Raw genomic sequence first — 19,400 nt, forward strand, 5'->3', positions numbered from 1 at the left:
TGAAAACAAGGCTGAGAATTTTAAATTTGAAGCGTTACTGGACCAGGAACAAAAGATGAACAAACTGTGAGGTAGTAAAATGCTCCTGGAGATATCTGCAAAGAGCGCGTTAATGTGATTGAATGGTAATTCCTCTCTGCCCTACTGTAGCCTAGTTAAAGTTTCCAGACGTGTTAAACTGCAAAGGGATCCGGTATAAAGTTACTCATTACAAGTACTGCTAGGACAGGTATCATTCCCACCCACTCCTGGAACAGACGCACCGTATGAGATTGCAGTGGGAGCTTGGCGCCAATAGCTGGAGAGACTGGAGAAGCTGGGATTGTCTCCTCAGAGCAGAGAAGGTTCAGGGGAGATTTGATTGAGGTTTTCAAAATCTTGAAGGGTTTTGATAGAGTAAATAAGGGGAAACTGTTTCCAGTGGCAGGAGGGTCGGTAACCAGAGGACACAGATTTAAGATAATTGGGAAAAGAACCAGAGGGGAGATGGGGAGGAATTGTTTTACACAGCGAGTTGTGATCTGGAACGCGCTGCCTGAAAGGGCGGTGGAAGCAGATTCAATAGTAACTTTCAAAAGGGAATTGGAGAAATACTGGAAAAGGAAAACAGTTGCAGGGCTGTGGGGAAAGAGCGGAGGGGAAGTAGGACTAATTGGAGAGCTCTTTCAAAGAGCCGGCACAGGCACGGTGGGCCGAATGGCCTCCCTCCGTGTTGTAGGTTGATCTCTGTCTAGATTGCATGAACCTCCACAATAGACAACTGGGGAAAAAAAAGTTAACTTTGTGTTTTGTTTTTAGGGAGACTCTTCGGGGGACTACAACAAGGTCCTACTGGCGCTGTGCGGCGGTGAGGACTAGAGAATGTCATCCTCTTGGACCACGTTGCTGTTGTCTTCTACCTTTGGAGAGATACGAGGGCGGAGGTCGTTAGGCTCCCCTGCCGACGCAGGGCTTCACTAGACACCAACGCGGGCGGGGGGTGGGGGGGTGCGGGGGAAGGGATTGTCAACCCCCCCCCCCGCCGTTCATTCTGCGCCGCCCCACCCGCTGTTTGTGTCTATCAAAGCTCTGAGCTGGGAGCAGAGCGTGACAGTCCCTTATGCCCCTTATGCATCACAGCTAGTCGTCCGAGTGGTTTGAGTTACAGGAGCCTATAGCAAAACACCTTCCATAACTTCACAATCACCCAGTCTCCACATTTCGTTAGTCAGTATCGAGCCCTGGGCTAAACTGCTTTGTGGCTTCATGGTTCAGCTACACAATTGTGACACGGTTTCTCACACTGGGAGGTCTCCCTGCCTTGACCCTCGACAGCCCGCCCCCCCTCATTCAGGGGGCCGACCCAGCCTGCGACCTCAGCCGCGCAAAGTCCTGCACTCCCGGCCCCTCCAAGCTCCCGCCCTTCTCCCAGTGGATTGGTGTCGAGATTCCCGGCCTAGCTTTCGAAACGCCTCCGCACCCTACCTGTACCTCCTCCAGTTGGGCGTCCCCGAGTAGGCCCCTTCCTTCGCCCGCCACCCCCCACCCCCCCCCCCGCTGCTCCCACTGCACCACCGATAGCTGGGCTCTCAGCCTCCGCGTTTCTGCCCTCCAAGTCTCTCCACCTTGCCGCCTCCGTCCCTGTCGTCAAGGACCTCTCGCTTTGACTGTGCCCTTTGGCTCCCAAGTTTCCAGCGTTGCTTTGCATCCACTGTTTCCCGCCACCCCACACTATCCCCTCCTCACGCAGCACTTTCACACATCTGTCTGAAGGCCAGGTCGAAACGCAAAACGACCTGCTTCAGTGCACCTTCATTGGAAGCCTTCCACATTGTGATTTCTAACTCCTGAAGACGAAGGGATAGAAATCCGATTTCAACATTGACGGGACTATTCTCTGCCTGGCCCCCGCGTCTCAAACCGCGGTGAAAATATCCACAATAAAGGCCAACATGAGCAACAAAATTCCTTTGCAAAAAAAAATCATTAGAATGTCGAGTCTTTGTGCAATCCATACTTATCATCCCACCCGTGTCTTATTGTAGGAATTGGGAATCTCCAAGTCGACAGGAGCGGGATTCCTCATCTCTTGCCCCGGGCGTTGGCCACAGAGAGTGAATTCCATTAAACTCCATTGTATTTCCCCTCTCACCCTTCTCTCTAATTCAAGCTCCAGCGATATTCCAGAGGCCTTAAATTCAAGGCCTCAAACACGGGCAGCAGGGGGCCCCCTGGGCTGTGTAACGAGTTCCGCGGATTGGACAACTCGGACGTATTGTGGGATCCTTGGAGCCCGCCAACCCTCTCGGGCAAAGGGTGGGCCCGGGGAGGTAAACTCCATGTGCGATTGGCTCGTTACACAGGGCGACGTCATTTCTGCTCATCCCTCCCCCGCCACCCCGCCCACCCCACCTCCCCCCATCAGCACTAGTCTAGTGTAAGCTACTAATAGATAGAAGCTAACAGAAACTGTGAGTGAGTGACAACAGCAGGGGACGAAGGCCGGTCCATCAGTTCAGATACGCCGAGGGGGGAAGGAATCGGCCTTTGGACGATAGCCAATCGGCAGCCACGATGGAGGTTAAAATCGGGAGGGGTGTAAAACGAGGCGTCGATTCGCTGTCGCCTGTCTTGCGCTACCCCTCCTGAAAGGTGAATCACCAACCCTCCAGTGACGTAAGAAAACTACTAGGCACTTGGTCTAAGCGTTAAATAAAGCTTTAATTAACTGTTTTACAACATGGAGGTCTAGTTGTGTCCTTCACTAGTTCCTGTTAAGAATGTCCTGAGCAAGCTGGGCCTATATCGAGTATTTATACTCTCCCTGGACAGCGCCACCCGTAGGCCGCTCAGTATTATTTCATAAGTCTTTCATGAATGACCGATTCATGTCATCCAGGATTGGCCTGGAGTCTCCAGGAATTGAAGATTAATCTCCTTGGACACTGCTGGGAGCAAAAAAACCTGGAGAAAAATCTTTAAAAACAATTTGGAGTTTGATTCAATTTCTTTGAGCACTTTCATCTCTAAGCTACAAAAATATTGGAGAGGGGGGAAACGGAGGTTTTACTGGGAGGGGCAGTTGGAGGCGGGGGTTCTTGTGATGAAGACGCCCAAACCAGAGTTGGGAACCACCACCCCTCAAGACCGATTACACCCCCATTATCTCCAAGAACGACGAACTTCATTCCAGTCCTGACTTGGGATTAGCGTCTCATCACTGAGCACCACTACCTAGGGCACGGTGCGTTCCCGCTGGTCCAACATTTGCCAAGCTCAGCCACGATTCTCTCCCTCACACTCTCAGAGTTCTTCCTAACCCTCCCCGCGCTACCAATCAGCTTGCCTTATTTATATTAAAAAAATGACAATAAACTTGTGGAGATCCACTTTTCTCGTGCTTTTCTTTTTGCTCTTTGTGAAGTCAACAAATTAAAAAACGGCTTTTAGGTCCTTTATCGGAGGCGCCGTCTTTCGGATGTGACGTTAAACCGAGGCCCCGTCTGCCTTCTCGGGTGGATGTGAAAGATCCCACGGCCACTACTTGAAGAAGAGCAGGTGAGTTCTCCTCAGTGTCCTGGGACCAATATTTATCTCTCTACCAAATATCACTGATTAACAAAAACAGATTATCTGGTCATTATTACATTGCTGTTTGTGGGACCTTGCTGTGCGCAAATTGGCTTCAAAGTGGCTGTGGAATCTTTTACGTACACCCGAGAGGGCAGATGAGGCCTCGGTTTAACGTCTCTTCTGAAAGATGGCACCTCCGGCAGTGCAGCACTCCCTCAGTACTGGCACTTGGAGTGTCAGCCAAAGTTCCCTTTTAGCTCCCTGGACCTCCCGCACAGCCGGCTCGTCGGCTTTTCAATGGGAAGAATCGCGCATGCGCGCAATATTTTGAATGGGCTGCGCGGCCCCGTAACGGGAACATTGGTGTCAGCCTAGATTTTGTGCTCAAGCCTCCAGAGTGCGACTCAAGTATAAAACCAAACTGTAAAAAGGAAAAGATTAGCGAAAGTAAATGTGGGTCCCTTACAGGCTGAGACAGGAGAAATTATAATGGGGAATAAGGAAATGGCAGAGAAATGAAACAAATACTTTGTGTCTGTCTTCACGGAAGAAGATGCAAAAAACCTCCCGGAAATAGTGGACAACCAAAGTTCTAGTGAGAATGAGGCACTGAAAGAAATTAATATTAGTAAAAAAATAGTACTGGAGAAATTAATGGGACTGAAAGCCAATAAATCCCCTGGACCTGATGGCCTACATCCTAGGGTTTTGAAAGAGGTGGCTATAGAGATAGTGGATGCATTGGTTGTCATTTTCCACAATTCCATTGATCCTAGAACGGTTCCCACGGATTGGAAGGTAACAAATGTAACCCCACTATTTAAGAAAGGAGGGAGAGAGAAAACGGGGAACTACAGACCAGTTAGGGAAAATACTAGAATCTATTATTAAGGACATGGTAACAGGGCACTTAGAAAATAATAAATCCTTGTTGACTCCACTCAATCCTATAATGAAAGGGAAATCATGTTTGACAAATCTGTTGGAGTTTTTTGAGGTTGTAACTAGCAGAATAGATAAGGGTGAACCAGTGGATGTGGTGTATTTGGATTTTCAGAAGGCATTCGATAAGGTGCCACACAAGAGGTTATTAAACAAAATTAGGGCTCATGGGATTGGGGGTAATATACTAGCATGGGGGTTAACGGACAGAAAACAGACTAGGAATAAACGGATAATTTTCGGGTTGGCAGGCTGTAACTAGTGGGGTACTGTAAGGATCAGTGCTTGGGCCTCAGCTATTCACAATCTACTTCAATGATTTGGATGAGGGGACCAAATGTAATAAATCCAAGTTTGCTGATGATACAATGCTAGGTGGGTGGGTGGGCAAGAACATGGCAAATGGAATATAATACAACAACAACTTGTATTTATATAGCGCCTTTAACATTGTAAAACACCCCAAGGCGCTTCACAGGAGTATTTTAAGACAACAAATTTGACACCGATCCAGATAAGGATAAATTAGGGCAGGTGACCAAAAGCTTGGTCAAAGAGGTAGGTTTCAAGAAGAGTCTTAAAGGAGGAAAGAGAGGTGGCGAGGCGGAGAGGTTTAGGCAGGGAATTCCAGAGCTTAGGGCCCAGACAACAGAAGGCACGGTCACCAATAGTTGAGCGATTATAATCAGGGATGCTCAAGAGGGCAGAATTAGAGGAGCGCAGATATCTCGCGGGGGGGGGGGTGGTTGTGGGGCTGGAGGAGATTACAGAGATAGGGAGGGGCGAGGTCATGGAGGGATTTGAAAACAAGGATGAGAATTTTGAAATCGAGGCGCTGCTTAACCGGGAGCCAATGTAGGTCAGTGAGCACAGGGGTGATGGGCGAACGGGACTTGGTGCGAGTTAGGACACAGGCAGCCGAGTTTTGGATGACCTCAAGTTTACGTGGGGTGGAATGTGGGAGGCCGGCCAGGAGTGCGTTGGAATAGTCAAGTCTAGAGGTAACAAAGGCATGGATGAGGGTTTCAGCAGAGGATGAGCTGAGGCGGGGCGGAGACGGGCGATGTTACGGAGGTGGAAGTAGGCGGTCTTAGTTATGCTGCGGATATGTGGTCGGAAGCTCAATTCAGGGTCAAATATGACCCCAAGGTTGCGAACAGTCTGGTTCAGCCTCAGACAGATGTGAGGGAGAGGGATGGAGTCGGTGGCTAGGGAACGGAGTTTGTGACGGGGACTGAAAACAATGGCTTCGGTCTTCCCAATATTTAATTGGAGAAAGTTTTTGCTCATCCAGGACTGTATGTCAGACAAGCAGTCTGACAATTTAGACACTTTATAATGTGGAGAAATGTGAAGTTATCCACTTTGGTAGGAAAAATAGAAAAGCAGAGTATTTTTTAAATGGAGAGAGATTGGGAAATGTTGGTGTTCAGAGGGACCTGGGTGTCCTTGTACATGAATCACTGAAAGTTAACATGCAGGTACAGCAAGCAATTAGGAAAGCAAATGGTATGTTGGCCTTTATTACAAGTGGATTTGAGTATAAGAGTAAAGACGTCTCACTGCAATTATATAGGGCCCTGGTGAGACCACACCTGGAGTATTGTGTACAGTTTTGGTCTCCTTACCTATGGAAGGATATACTTGCCATAGAGGGAGTGCAACAAAGGTTCACCAGACTGGTTCCTGGGATGGGGGGATTGTCCTATGAGAGATTGAGTAGACTAGGCCTATATTCTTTGGAGTTTAGAAGAATGAGAGGTGATCTCATTGAAACATAAAAAATTCTTACAGGGCTTGACAGGGTAGATGCAGGGAGGATGTTTCCCCCTGGCTGGGGAGTCTAGAACCAGGGGTCACAGTCTCAGAATAAGGGGTCGACCATTTAGGACTGAGATGAGGAGAAATTTCTTCACTCAGAGGGTGGTGAATCTTTGGAATTCTCTACCCCAGAGGGCTGTGGAGGCTCAGTCGTTGAGTATATTCAAGACAGAGATCGATAGATTTTTGAATATTAAGGGAATCAAGGGATATGGGGATAGTGCAGGAAGGTGGAGTAGAGGTTAAAATCTGCCATGATCTTATTGAATGGAGCAGGCTCGAGGGGCCGAATGGCTGACTCCTGCTCCTATATTCTTATGTTCTTATGACCTTCATGACTCAGAGGTGAGAGTGCTGCGCACTGAGTCACAGCTGACCACCTCGGTTTGTTTTCTGTTCCCTCACTGGAATGAACTCACTTCCTGATGGACAAAGTGTTCTTTCCCACTCCCGATGTGCTCATTCAGCCAGTTGGCCCTCAACCACTTCAGCCCGTACTTTGTTCAAGTGGGTGCTTGAGTGTAAAGACAGGGTAGGGGCAGCTTCCTGTACTGTACCTGCTCGGTTCAGCCCCTCTCTCCAACCCTTTCCCCCTCAATTAAAAAGAAACATGATGAGATTTGTAACTGAATAGTAAATGATTTGGAGCTGAAGTCAGAAGTCAGTCGAGTTAAATAGAAAGAAAAAAAAACAGACTTGCATTTCTATAGCGCCTCTCACGACCACCGGACGTCCCAAAGCGCTTTTCAGCCAATGAAGTACTTTTGAAGTGTGGCCACTGTTGAAATGTGGGGAAACGCGGCAGGCAATTTGCGCACAGCAAGCTCCCACAAACAGCAAGGAGATAAATGACCAGGTAATCTGTTTTTACTGCTGGTTGAGGGATAAATATTGGCCAGGACACCGGGGAGAACTCCCCCTGCTCTTCTTCGAAATAGGGCCATGGGATCTTTTACATCCACCCGAGAGAGCAGACAGGGCCTCGGTTTAACGTCTCATCTGAAAGACGGCACCTCCAAGATTACATAGATGGCATAGAATCCAAAAAGCAAAATACTGCTGGAAATCTGAAATATAAACAGAAAATGCTGGAAACCAGCATTCCTCTTGTGGGAGAATCTAGAACTAGGGGTCACTGTTTAAAAATAAGGGGTCGCCCATTTAAGACAGAGATGAGGAGAAATGTTTTCTCACAGAGGGTCGTGAGTCTTTGGAACTCTCTTCCTCAGAGGGCGGTGGAAGCAGAGTCTTTAAATATTTTTAAGGCAGAGGTAGATAGATTCTTGGTAAGCAAGGGGGTGAAAGGTTATCGGGGGTAGGTGGGAATGTGGAGTAATCAGATCAGCCATGATCTTATTGAATGGCGGAGCAGGCTCGAGGGGCCGAGTGGCCGACTCCTGCTCCTATTTCGTATGTTCGTATGAAACACTCAGCAGGTCAGGCAGTGTCTTGTGAAGAGAGAGAAAAACAGAGTTAACGTCAGAACCGACCTGAAACGTTAACTCCGTTTCTCTCTCCACAGACGCTGCCTGACCTGCTGAGTGTTTCCAGCATTTTTCTGTTTATACCTAGAAGATGACATGGAATGTGACGTAAGAAAACTACTAGGCACTTGGTCTAAGCGTTAAACAAGGCTTTAATCAACTGTTTTTCAACATGGAGATCTAGTTGTGTCCTTCACTAGTTCCTGTTAAAGAATATCCTGAGCAAGCTGGGCCCATGCCCGAGTATTTATACTCTCCCTGGACAGCGCCACCAGCAGGCCGCCCAGTATTATTTCTTAAGTCATTTCCACATGAATGACAAGATTCATGTCAGAATGTACAGCGCAGAAACAGGCCATCCGGCCCAACTGGTTCACGTTTTAAGCTCCACAACGTCCTGCTGCAAGGAAAGTTTCTGAACCAGAAATGAGACCGATTGTGTCTCATAGAAACATAGAAGATAGGAGCAGGAGTAGGCCATTCGGCCCCTCGAGCCTGCTCCGCCATTCAATGAGATCATGGCTGATCATCCAAATTCAGTACCCTATCCCTGCTTTCTCCCCATATCCCTTGATCCCTTTCGCCTTAAAGAAATATATCCAACTCCTTCTTGAATATATGTAATGAATTGGCCTCCACCGCCCTCTGTGGTAGAGAATTCCACAGGTTCACCACTCTCTGGGTGAAGAAATTCCTCCTCATCTCTGTCCTAAATGGCTTACCCCTTATCCTTAAACTGTGACCCCTGGTTCTGGACTCCCCCGCCATCGGGAACACTCTCCCTGCATCTAGTCTGTCCAGTCCTGTCAGAATTGCTCTCCCATGCTGTGAGTTCAGGCACCGTAGAAGCGGGCTGGATTCATAGTCTGGAGGTGAAGCACTCGATTTAATCCTTTACCACACTTTGCAAGCATAATCACGGTACAAACTGCAGCTTCAAAAATGTTCGCTTCTCCACTGGCACTGTCTTCATTTGAGATTGAAGATCAGAAGAGGCGAAGAAGAACAATTACTTGCATTTATCCAGCGCCATTAACGTAGTGAAATGTCCCAAGGCGCTTCTCAGGAGCGATTATCTTACAGGAATTGATGCTGGGCCAAAGGTGGAGACATTAGGACAAGTGACTAAAAGCTTGGTCAAAGGTTTTAATGTAAGAAAACTACTAGGCACTTGGTCTAAGCGTTAATCAAAGCTTTAATCAACTGTTTTACAACATGGAGGTCTAGTTGTGTCCTTCACTAGTTCCTGTTAAGAATGTCCTGCACAAGCTGGGCCCGTGCCCGAGTATTTATACTCTCCCTGGACAGCGCCACCCGCAGGCCGCTCAGTATTATTTCATAAGCCTTTCTTTCATGAATGATTGATTCCTGTCAGGTTTTAAGGAGAATCTTAAAGGAGGAGAGAAAGAGGCGGAGAGGTTTAGGGAGGGAATTCCAGAGCTTGGGGCCCAGGCAGCTGAAGGCACGGCCGCCAATGGTGGAGCGAAGGAAGTGCGACATGCGCATTAAGCCAGAGTTGGAGGAGGGCAGAGATCGCGGAGGCTGGAGGAGGTTACAGAGATAGGGAGGGGGTCGAGGTCATGGAGGGACTTGAACACAAGGACGGAGAGTTTTAAACTCACCACGTTGCCGGACCGGGAGCCAATGTAGGTCAGTGAGCACAGGGGGTGATGGGTGAACGGGACTCGGTGCGAGTTAGGACACGGGCAGCGGAGTTTTGGATGAGCTCAAGGCTTACGGAGGGTGCAAGGTGGGATGGCCGGACAGGAGAGCGTCGGAATAGTCGAGTCTGGTGGTAACAAAAGCAGGAATGAGGGTTTCAGCAGCAGATGGGCTGAGGCAGGGCCGGAGACAGGCGACATTACGAAGAATAATCAAAATACCCCTCCCAGACTCCCAAAGCGCATCACAGCCAATGAACTACTTTTAAACAACAAGTCAATGGAGTGTGACTTGAACCCACGATCTTCTGACTCAGAAACATGCGTGCTCACCGTGGCTTAGTGGGAAGCTCTCTCGCCTCTGCGTCAGCAGGTTGTGGGTTCAAGTCCCACTCCATGACATTTGAGCACAAAAATCTAGGCTGACACTCCTGTGCAGTACTGAGGGAGCGCCGCACTGTCGGAGGGGCAGTACTGAGGGAGCGCTGCACTGTCGGAGGGGCAGTACTGAGGGAGCGCTGCACTGTCGGAGGGGCAGTACTGAGGGAGCGCTGCACTGTCAGAGGGGCAGTACTGAGGGAGCGCTGCACTGTCGGAGGGGCAGTACTGAGGGAGCGCTGCACTGTCGGAGGGGCAGCACTGAGGGAGCGCCGCAATGTCGGAGGGGCAGTACTGAGGGAGCGCTGCACTGTTGGAGGGGCAGCACTGAGGGAGCGCCGCAATGTCGGAGGGGCAGTACTGAGGGAGCGCCGCACTGTCGGTGGGTCAGTACTGAGGGAGTGCTGCACTGTCGGAGGGGCAGTACTGAGGGAGCGCCGCACTGTCGGAGGGGCAGTACTGAGGGAGCACCGCACTGTCAGAGGGGCAGTACTGAGGGAGCGCCGCACTGTCGGAGGGGCAGTACTGAGGGAGCGCCGCACTGTCGGAGGGGTAGTGTTGAGGGAGTGCTGCACTGTCGGAGGGGCAGTACTGAGGGAGCGCCGCACTGTTGGAGGGGCAGTGCTGAGGGAGTGCTGCACTGTCGGAGGGGCAGTACTGAGGGAGTGCTGCGCTGTCGGAGGGGCAGTACTGAGGGAGCGCTGCACTGTCGGAGGGGCAGTACTGAGGGAGTACTGCACTGTCGGAGGGGCAGTACTGAGGGAGCGCTGCACTGTTGAAGGGGCAGTGCTGAGGGAGTGCTGCACTGTCGGAGGGGCAGTACTGAGGGAGTGCTGCACTGTCGGAGGGGGAGTACTGCACTGTTGGAGGGGCAGTACTGAGGGAGTGCCGCTTTGTCGAAGGTGCCGTCTTTCGGATGAGACGTTAAACCGAGGCCCCGTCTGCCCTCTCAGGTGGACGTAAAAGATCCCATGGCCACTATTCGAAGAAGAGCAGGGGAGTTCTCCCCGAAGACCTGGCCAATATTTATCCCTCAATTAACATCACTAAAATACAGATTATCCGGTCATTATCCCATTGCTGTTCGTGGGAGCTTGCTGTGTGCAAATTGGCTGCTGTGTTTCCTGCATTACAGCCGTGGCCACACTTAAAAAATACTGACGATAGGTCATCGACCTGAAACGTTCACTCTCTGTCGCTCCACAGATGTTGCCTGGCCTGCTGACTATTTCCAGCATTCTCTCTTTTTATTTCAAAAATACTTCATTGGCTGTAAAGGGCTTTGGGACATCTGATGGTCGTGAAAGGGGCTGTATAAATTCAGTCTTCCTTTCTACCCGCTCAGCCAGGGCTGAAGACAGGAAGAGTGGTCGAATGAGCTGCCCACAGCTCAAAGGCTGATGGCCGCGGTGGTGAAAAAACATCTCCAGACCGCGTGAGAAATCAGCTTCTGCTTGAATGCTGACCAGCTGTGGGCCTCTTCCAATTCACTTCTGCCTTTTTTCGCTGGTGCCCAGCAACCGTGGGCGCGTGGAAAAGGGCTGCCAACTCTCATTGGACGTATTCCTGGAGGGGTCGTCACATGACCTCCTGATTGTCACCCCCCCCCCCACAAAAGCTCCCGCCATTGGTCGCCCGACACGTCCATCATCGCGGTGCTCCGCCCTCCCCCCCCCCACCCCCCCCCAGCCAATTGGAAAGTCAATTTGATTCTTCGTTACCTGATTGGATGAATCTTGACTGTCAATCACACAGCTTTTTTTTCGCCTCCCCCCATCTCCAATAGTTTTATGACTGGTAAACAATAGAGACTTTTTTTGAAACACAATCTATTTAACGCTCCTACGATTTTTCTCCCCGGGCTTTTGCTCGCGTGCAGTGGCCTGCAGATTAATCTTTAACTCCTGGAGCCTCTGCGTAACTTGAATACATCTGCTGGAAGTAGGGAGATAGGTGTAGAAACGGACGGGTTTGGCAGAAGCATCTTCTGCCTTATCTTTCGGCACCGCCCTGAGGAAAATCTAGGCCTTTGTCCCCAATTTCCTAAAAGAATGTTTTAAGAACTGCAAAGGCCTATTCAGCGATATGGGCCAAAGGCGAGTAACATAGACATAGAAACATAGAAACAGAAGATAGGAGCAGGAGTAGGCCATTCGGCCCCTCGAGCCTGCTCTGCCATTCAATGAGATCATGGCTGATCATCCAAATTCAGTACCCTGTCCCTGCCTTCTCCCCATATCCCTTGATCCCTTTAGCCTTAAGAAATATATCTAACTCCTTCTTGAATATATTTAATGAATTGGCCTCCACTGCCTTCTGTGGTAGAGAATTCCACAGGTTCACCACTCTCTGGGTGAAGAAGTTCCTCCTCATCTCAGTCCTAAATGGCTTACCCCTTATCCTTAGACTGTGATATCTGGTTCTGGACTCCCCGGCCATCGGGAACATCCTTCCTGCATCTAGTCTGTCTAGTCCTGTTAGAATTTTATAAGTTTCAATGAGATCCCCTCTCATTCTTCTAAACTCTAGCGAATATAAGCCCAATCGACCCAATCCCTCCTCATACATCATTCCTGCAGATAGAGTTAGGCCGCAGATCAGCCGTGATCTCATTGAACGGCGGAACAAGCTCGAGCGGCTGAATGGCCTCCTCCTGTCCCTACCTTCCTATACCTCAGTGAGCCTCTCCCTTTCGCGTTGGGTCTCAACCTCACTTACCTGCCTTCTCGCCACAGTTCGCCCCCACCGCCCCCCAACATAATCTTTGCTCACTCCAGCAACACCACCTGCAGCATTCCAGGCTTTAGGTCCCTATCTAAGGGAGCCTGGGATACAACACTGCAGCCCTAAGAAAGAAAGAAACAACTTGCATTGATACAGCGACTTTCACATCCCAAAGCGCTTCACAGCCAATGAAATGTCATCACTGTTGCAATGCAAGGAAATGCGGCAGCAAATCTGTGCACAGAAAGCTCCCACCAGATGACCAGATCATCTGTTTTGTTAGTGATGTTGGATGAGGGGTAAATATTGGCCCGAGGACACCGAGGAGAACTCCTCCTGCTCTTCTTCAAAATACAGGTTGTGGGATCTTTTACGCCCACCTGCGGAGAAGGGCCTCAGTTTAACGTCTCATCCGAAAGACGGCACCTCCGACAGTGCAGCAATCCTTCAGTACTGCCCCTCCGGCAGTGCGGCACTCCCTCAGTACTGTCCCACGGACAGTGCGGCACTTCCTCAGTACTGTTCCTCCAACAGAGCAGCGCTCCCTCAGTACTGCCCCTCCAAAAGTGCAGCACTCCCTCAGTACTGCCCCTCCGACAGTGCAGCGCTCCCTCAGTAGTGCCCCTCCGACAGTGCGGTGCTCCCTCAGTACAGCTCCTCCAACAGTGCAACGCTCCCTCAGTACCGCCCACTGACAGTGCGGAGCTCCCTCAGTACTGCCCCTCCAAAAGTGCGGTGCTCCCTCAGTACTGCCCCTCCGATAGTGCAGCGCTCCCTCAGTACTGCCCCTCCGACAGTGCAGTGCTCCGTCACTACTGCACCTCCGGCAGTGCAGTGCTCCGTCACTACTGCTCCTCCGGCAGTGCAGCGCTGCCTCAGTACTGCCCCTCCGACAGTGCGGCACTCCCTCAGTACTGCCCCTCCGACAGTGCAGCGCTCCCTCAGTTCTGCCCCTCCGACAGTGCGGCGCTCCCTCAGTACTGCCCCTCTGACAGTGCAGCGCTCCCCCAGTACTGCCCCTCCGACAGTGCGGCGCTCCCTCAGTACTGCCCCTCCGACAGTGCGGCGCTCCCTCACTACTGCCCCTACGACAGTGCGGAGCTCCCTCAGTACTGCCCCTCTGACAGTGCGGAGCTCCCTCAGTACTGCCTCTCCGACAGTGCAGCGCTCCCTCAGTACTGCCCCTCCGACAGTGTGGCGCTCCTTCAGTACTGCCCCTCCGACTGTGCAGCGCTCCCTCAGTACTGCCCCTCCGACAGTGCGGAGCTCCCTCAGTACTGCCCCTCCGACAGTGCATCGCTCCCTCAGTACTGCCCCTCCGACAGTGCGGCGCTCCTCCAGCACTGCCCCTCCGACAGTGCGGCGCTCCCTCACTACTGCCCCTCCGTCAGTGCGGAGCTCCCTCAATATTACCCCTACGACAATGCGGCGCTCCCTCAGTACTGCCCCTCCGAAAGTGCGGAGCTCCCTCAGTACTGCCACACTGACAGTGCAGTGCTCCCTCAGTACTGCCCCTCCAACAGTGCGGCGCTCCCTCTGTACTGCCCATCCGACAGTGCGGCGCTCCCTCAGTACTGCCCCTCCAACAGTGCAGTGCCCCCTCAGTACTGCCCCTCCGACAGTTCAGCGCTCCTTCAGTACTGCCCCTCCGACAGTGCAGCGCTCCCTCAGTACTGCCCCTCCGACAGTGCAGCGCTCCCTCAGTACTGCCCCTCCGACAGTTCAGCGCTCCCTCAGTACTGCCCCTCCTACACTGCAGTGCTCCCTCGGTACTCCCCCCTCCGACAGTGCAGCACTCCCTCAGTACTCCCCCTCCGACAGTGCGGCGCTCCCTCAGTACTCCCCCCTCCGACAGTGCAGCGCTCCCTCAGTACTGCCCCTCCGACAGTGCAGTGTGATATTTGTGCCTGGATTGTGTGCTCTATTTCTGGCAGCCCTGATCATTCTCTGCCCTCTAGTTGATCTATTTACACTAACGCTTCAACCTCCTTCCCTGCTAACTTAGTCAATAACTTTAAAACCCTTCGGATGAAAAAGTCCCATACCACACCCCGACTTCCCTTTTTTTTTACTTCCAATTTCCACATTTTGTGTAGAGAACCAAGGTAATATGAGCTGCAGTCTCCGTCACCACATGGAACATCTCTTTAGTCAATTTACTTCATTATTTTGAACACAGTCAACAACACCATGCATTTATAGAGCGCCTTTAACCCAGTAAAATGCCCCATAGCGCTTCACAGGAGCGACTATCAAACAACATTTGACACCAAACCAACTCAGGGGATATTAGGACAGGTGAACAAAAGCTTGGTCAGGGAGGTTTGTTTTAAGGGGGCGTCTTGAAAGAGGAGAGAGAGGCCGAGAGGTTTAGGGAGGGAATTCCAGAGCTTAAGGCCTCGGCAGCTGAAGGCACGGCCACCAATGGTGGAGCGTTGGAAATTGCGGGTGGGGGGCGGGGGGGGGAATGCGCAAGAGGCCAGAATTAGAGGAGCGCAGAGATCACAGAGGGTTGTTGGGCTGGAGGAGGTGACAGAGATAGGGAGGCGAGGTGGCGAGTCCGTGGGGGGGGATTTGAAATACAAGGCTGAGAATTTTAAAATCGAGGCTTTGCCGGTCTGGGAGCCAGTGTGGGTCCGTCAATGTTGTCTCTTCTGAGAAAACAGCCACAACTTCCTTCACCTTTCCTCATAACACAGGCCACAGACACCCAGAATCACCCCCGACGCTGGTTTGACTCCTCGGCCAGTGGCCGATCAATCAGCCCAAACAACGCGCTTCACGTTAAAAGGCGTGAGTTTTAGGTCACTTACTCTGATTTTAAAACAGTCCCCCAAGTGGCGAAAGAGCCAGAGGGGAAGTTGAGGAGGAATAGTGTTTTTAACGCAGCGAGTTGTTGTGACCTGGAATGCGCTGCCTGAAAGAGCGGTGGAAGCAGATTCAATAATAACTTTCAAAAGGGAATTAAAGGGATAAATAGAGTCATAGGGTAGGATTTTCATAATCAAGATTCAAGAGTCAAAATTATTTTATTGCCATATGTAACTGGTACAATGGAATACTTACTCCCCACTCACTCCCACAATATAAGTATATAAATATAAAAAGCAAAAGTAAAACAAGTATAAATATAGAAACAACAGAAAATAAACAAATAAGTATAGCAATGACAGTCCAAGTTGCAGGATATGATGAATAGTGCAAAAAGCCTCTATTACCACTGGAAGTAATAGTAATGTAATATGATAAGTATATGGTAGTTTTCCCAATCCTTTATCCTCCCACTAGATTTGGCTACCTTATATGCCCTTGTTTTTAGTCGAATACTATCCTTAATTTCTTTACTTAGCCACGGATGGCTGTCTTTTCTTTTACACCCTTTTCTTCTCAGTGGAATATATATTTTTTGGAAGTTGTAAAATAACTCCTTAAATGTACACCACTGATCATGTATCGTCTTACCCTTTAATCTATTTTCCCAATCCACTCTACTCAATTCCGCTCTCATACCTTCATAGTCTCCTTTATTCAAGCTTAGCACGCTTGTTTGAGATCCAACCTTCTCACATGAGTCTAGGTTCGGATCGGTCATGGCCCTGTGGGTAGCGGAGCGGGCCCAGGGGCCGTGTAGCCTGATCCTGCTCCTATTTTGTGTGTCTAATTCTGTTAGTTTCAGGAGATAGTTCTGTGATAGAGATTGGCGGTTAGGATCAGATCAGCCATGATCTTATTGAATGGCGAAGCAGGCTCGAGGGGCCGATTGGCCTACTCCTGCTCCTATTTCTTATGTTCTTATGTTCTTATATATTTTATATATAAATAAGTATAAGTTAAAATACAGTGTGCAATGTACAAATGAGTTATAAGTTCTATAAGTTATAAGTTAAGGTTGAGGTACAAGAGTCCTATGTGCACACAGTCCAGTGATCAAGAATGTTCTTGTGCGCTCACGGTTCATGTGATATACAGTTCCAGGGTGGGGGGGAGAATGTGACTATGATATGTGGGGCAGTGCGGTTAGCAATTCAGTAGGCGCACTGCCTGTGGGTAGAAACTGTTCTTGAACCTGCTGGTCCTGGTTCGGATGCTGCGGTACCGACGGCCGGACCGCAGGAGGGAGAACAGTTCGTGCCCAGGGTGATTGGGGTCCTGGATGATGGAGCGAGCCTTGTTCCGACACCTGGTCTGGAAGATCTCCTCGATGGACGGAAGTGCACACCCGATGATCTTTTCTGCCGTCCTCCCAACCCTCTGGGTGGCTTTCCTGTCCTGTGCAGTGGTGTTACCATACCACACATTGACACCACCCGTCAGGACACCCTCTATGGTGCCGCGGTAAAAGTTCACAAGCCACTGTGTGCTTATGCCACATTTCCTCAGGCACCGTAGAGGGTAGAGGCGCTGGTGTGCCTTCTTCAGAATGGCCTTGGTATTGTGGTTCCAGGCCAGGTCATCGGAGTTCTGCAGTCCCAGGAATCGGAAGCAACTGACGACTTCCACCTGATTCAGGAGTCAGGTTGGAGGCGGGACTATAACTTTCGGGGTTGTAGTCCCGCCTCCATCAAGATCCGGCCAATCCACGCGATTTTAACTTGATTGACCTTGTTGAGCCCGCCCAGCGGGCTCAGCAGGCCAATTAAGGGCCACCCGGCAGCAGGCGACGTCACATATTGACATTTCATCTGTCAAGAGGTTTTGACAGGTGAAATATCAGCGTTTTACAGCCGTTTGAAGCTGTCAAACACTGACAGTCTTACTTCTAACCTGAGTCCTTCTCCACAGACTCAGTCAGAAATCTCTCCTGCACAGAAAGCTGAATGCTGTCACTTTTGACAGTTCGCAGCCATTCTGCTTTCTGTGCCGGTGAGATGAGGGACTCCCGAGACCTAAAGGAAGGAAGGCAGAAAAGGTAAGAAAAGGTATGTAAAACTTATTTAATCACTTTAGACACACCAAACACACTTACCTTTGCACTCATGCACACATCACTCACCTGAACACCGACATCTCGACCCCTCCAAGTCCTTCAACCCGACGGCCCGACTCCTCTAACTTGGCGTGGTTTGGAGCCGTCGGGAATCCCACACTACAATCTTAAAAATAGGGATTAGGCTAAAAACTGCCTGTTAACTACCTGTTAACAGGCAGTTAATTGGCACTAACCCCCTTCCCGCCTCGGGGAGGCGGGTCCCAGTGTGGGGCGGGTACCCGCCTCCTTTGAAACTGGCATGGAGGCGGGTTTGGGTGTGGGATGGGGTCGGGACCCCTGATTTCGGGATTTTAACCCCCCCACACGCCTCCAATCCCGACTCCACGGCCCAATGACAATCCAGCCCATAGAGTCTTAACGGCACAGAAGGAGGCCATTCGGCCCATCGAGTCCGTGCCGGCTCTCTGTAGAACAATCCAGTCAGTCCCATTCCCCCGCTCTATCCCCGTAGCCCTGCAAGTTTATTTCCCTCAAGTGCCTATCCAGTCTCCCCTTGAAAACATCGAGTGTCTCCGCTTCCACCACTTCCGTCGGCAGCGAGTTCCAGGTCCTCACCACTCGCTGCGTAAAAAAGTTTTTCCTCACGTCCCCCCTCCTGTATCTCTTGCCCAAAACCTTAAATCTGTGTCCCCTAGTCCTTGTACCACCAACTAGTGGGAACAGCCTTTCCCCGTCTAGCCTATCCAAACCCGTCATAACTTTGTACACCTCTATCAAATCACCCCTCAACCTCCTTTGCTCTAAATACTTGAAAAGAAGACATTTGCAGGGCTACGGGGAAAGAGCAGGGGTGGGGTGAGTGGAACTAATTGGAGAGCAAAGAGCCAGCACAGGAACGATGGGCCGAATGGTGCTGTGCGATTCTACGAAGTGGATTTCTGCACCGCAAATACTCTGAGCGTTTGGGTCCAGGATTAAATCCACCGCAGTAACGATCTGGCGGTTTGATTACTCACGGAATTTCTTCTGGTACGTTATGAGAGAGAGAAAGAAAAATCATTGAAGGGTCGAGTGTTTGCTTTCCGCAACAGGAAGTCATTACTTCATTATCAGATCAGTTCTGCAAAGATTGCTGAACGACCAATTTTTTTGACAGTCGAGCCAGATAGTGACAGCTGGAAATCCCCGTGTCGCCAACATGTCCCATCATTCAAATTCCCTTTTATGGTTATAATTCTTGTTGTTTTGAGGGGAACTTGCCTGCCTTTGGTCGAAAGGTTTTTCTGGCACTGGCAGACGTCTGATATTATTTTGAAGGGTGAGGTGGGGTGGGGTCGGGGGGGGGAGGTGAAATCTGAAAGGGAAACTAGTCTCATTAACCCCTGAAATACCACCTGTAGCAGTTGCTGTGCTAACCATTGGTCAACAACAACAGCCTGCATTTATACAGCGCCCTTAACGTAGTCGAACATCCCCAAGGCGCCTCACGGGAGCGTAACCAGACAAAAAAAACATTGACACTGAGCCAAAGGAGACATTGGGACAGGTGACCAAAAGTTTGCTCAAGAGGTAGGTTTTAAGCAGCGTCTTAAAGGAGGAGAGAGAGAGAGGCGGAGGTTTAGGGAGGGAATTCCAGAGCTTAGGGCCCTAGGCAGCAGAAGGCACGGCTGCCAATGGTGGAGCGAAGGAAGTGAGGGATGCGCAAGAGGCCAGAGTTGGAGGAAGGCAGAGCTCTCGGAGGGCTGTAGGGCTGGGGGAGGTTACAGAGATAGGGAGTGGAGCGAGGCCCGGGGAGGGATTTGAACACGGCAATGAGATTTTACAATTCAGGTGTTGGTGGTCCGGGAGTCAATGTACGTCAGCGAGCACAGGGAGGTTGATGGGTGAACGGGACTTGAGGTTCAGGAC

General features: G+C 50.5%; 1 protein-coding gene across 3 annotated transcripts in view; it reads left to right on the forward strand.

Annotated features, from left to right (window-relative positions):
- anxa6 (annexin A6) overlaps positions 1-3,368 on the forward strand; it is a 196,547-nt gene extending 193,179 nt beyond the window's left edge. For all 3 annotated transcript variants that reach the window (XM_085996006.1, XM_085996007.1, XM_085996005.1), the window contains exon 25: positions 803-3,368. In XM_085996006.1, coding sequence (XP_085852132.1) covers positions 803-858 — 56 coding nt within the window. In that variant the 3' untranslated portion in view covers positions 859-3,368. The remainder of the gene's footprint in view (positions 1-802) is intronic.
- Positions 3,369-19,400: the final 16,032 nt, after the last annotated feature.

This window comes from Somniosus microcephalus, chromosome 8, assembly GCF_052327205.1.
Source record: "Somniosus microcephalus isolate GS21.2 chromosome 8, FLI_Smic_1.0, whole genome shotgun sequence".
Taxonomy (NCBI): domain Eukaryota; kingdom Metazoa; phylum Chordata; class Chondrichthyes; order Squaliformes; family Somniosidae; genus Somniosus; species Somniosus microcephalus.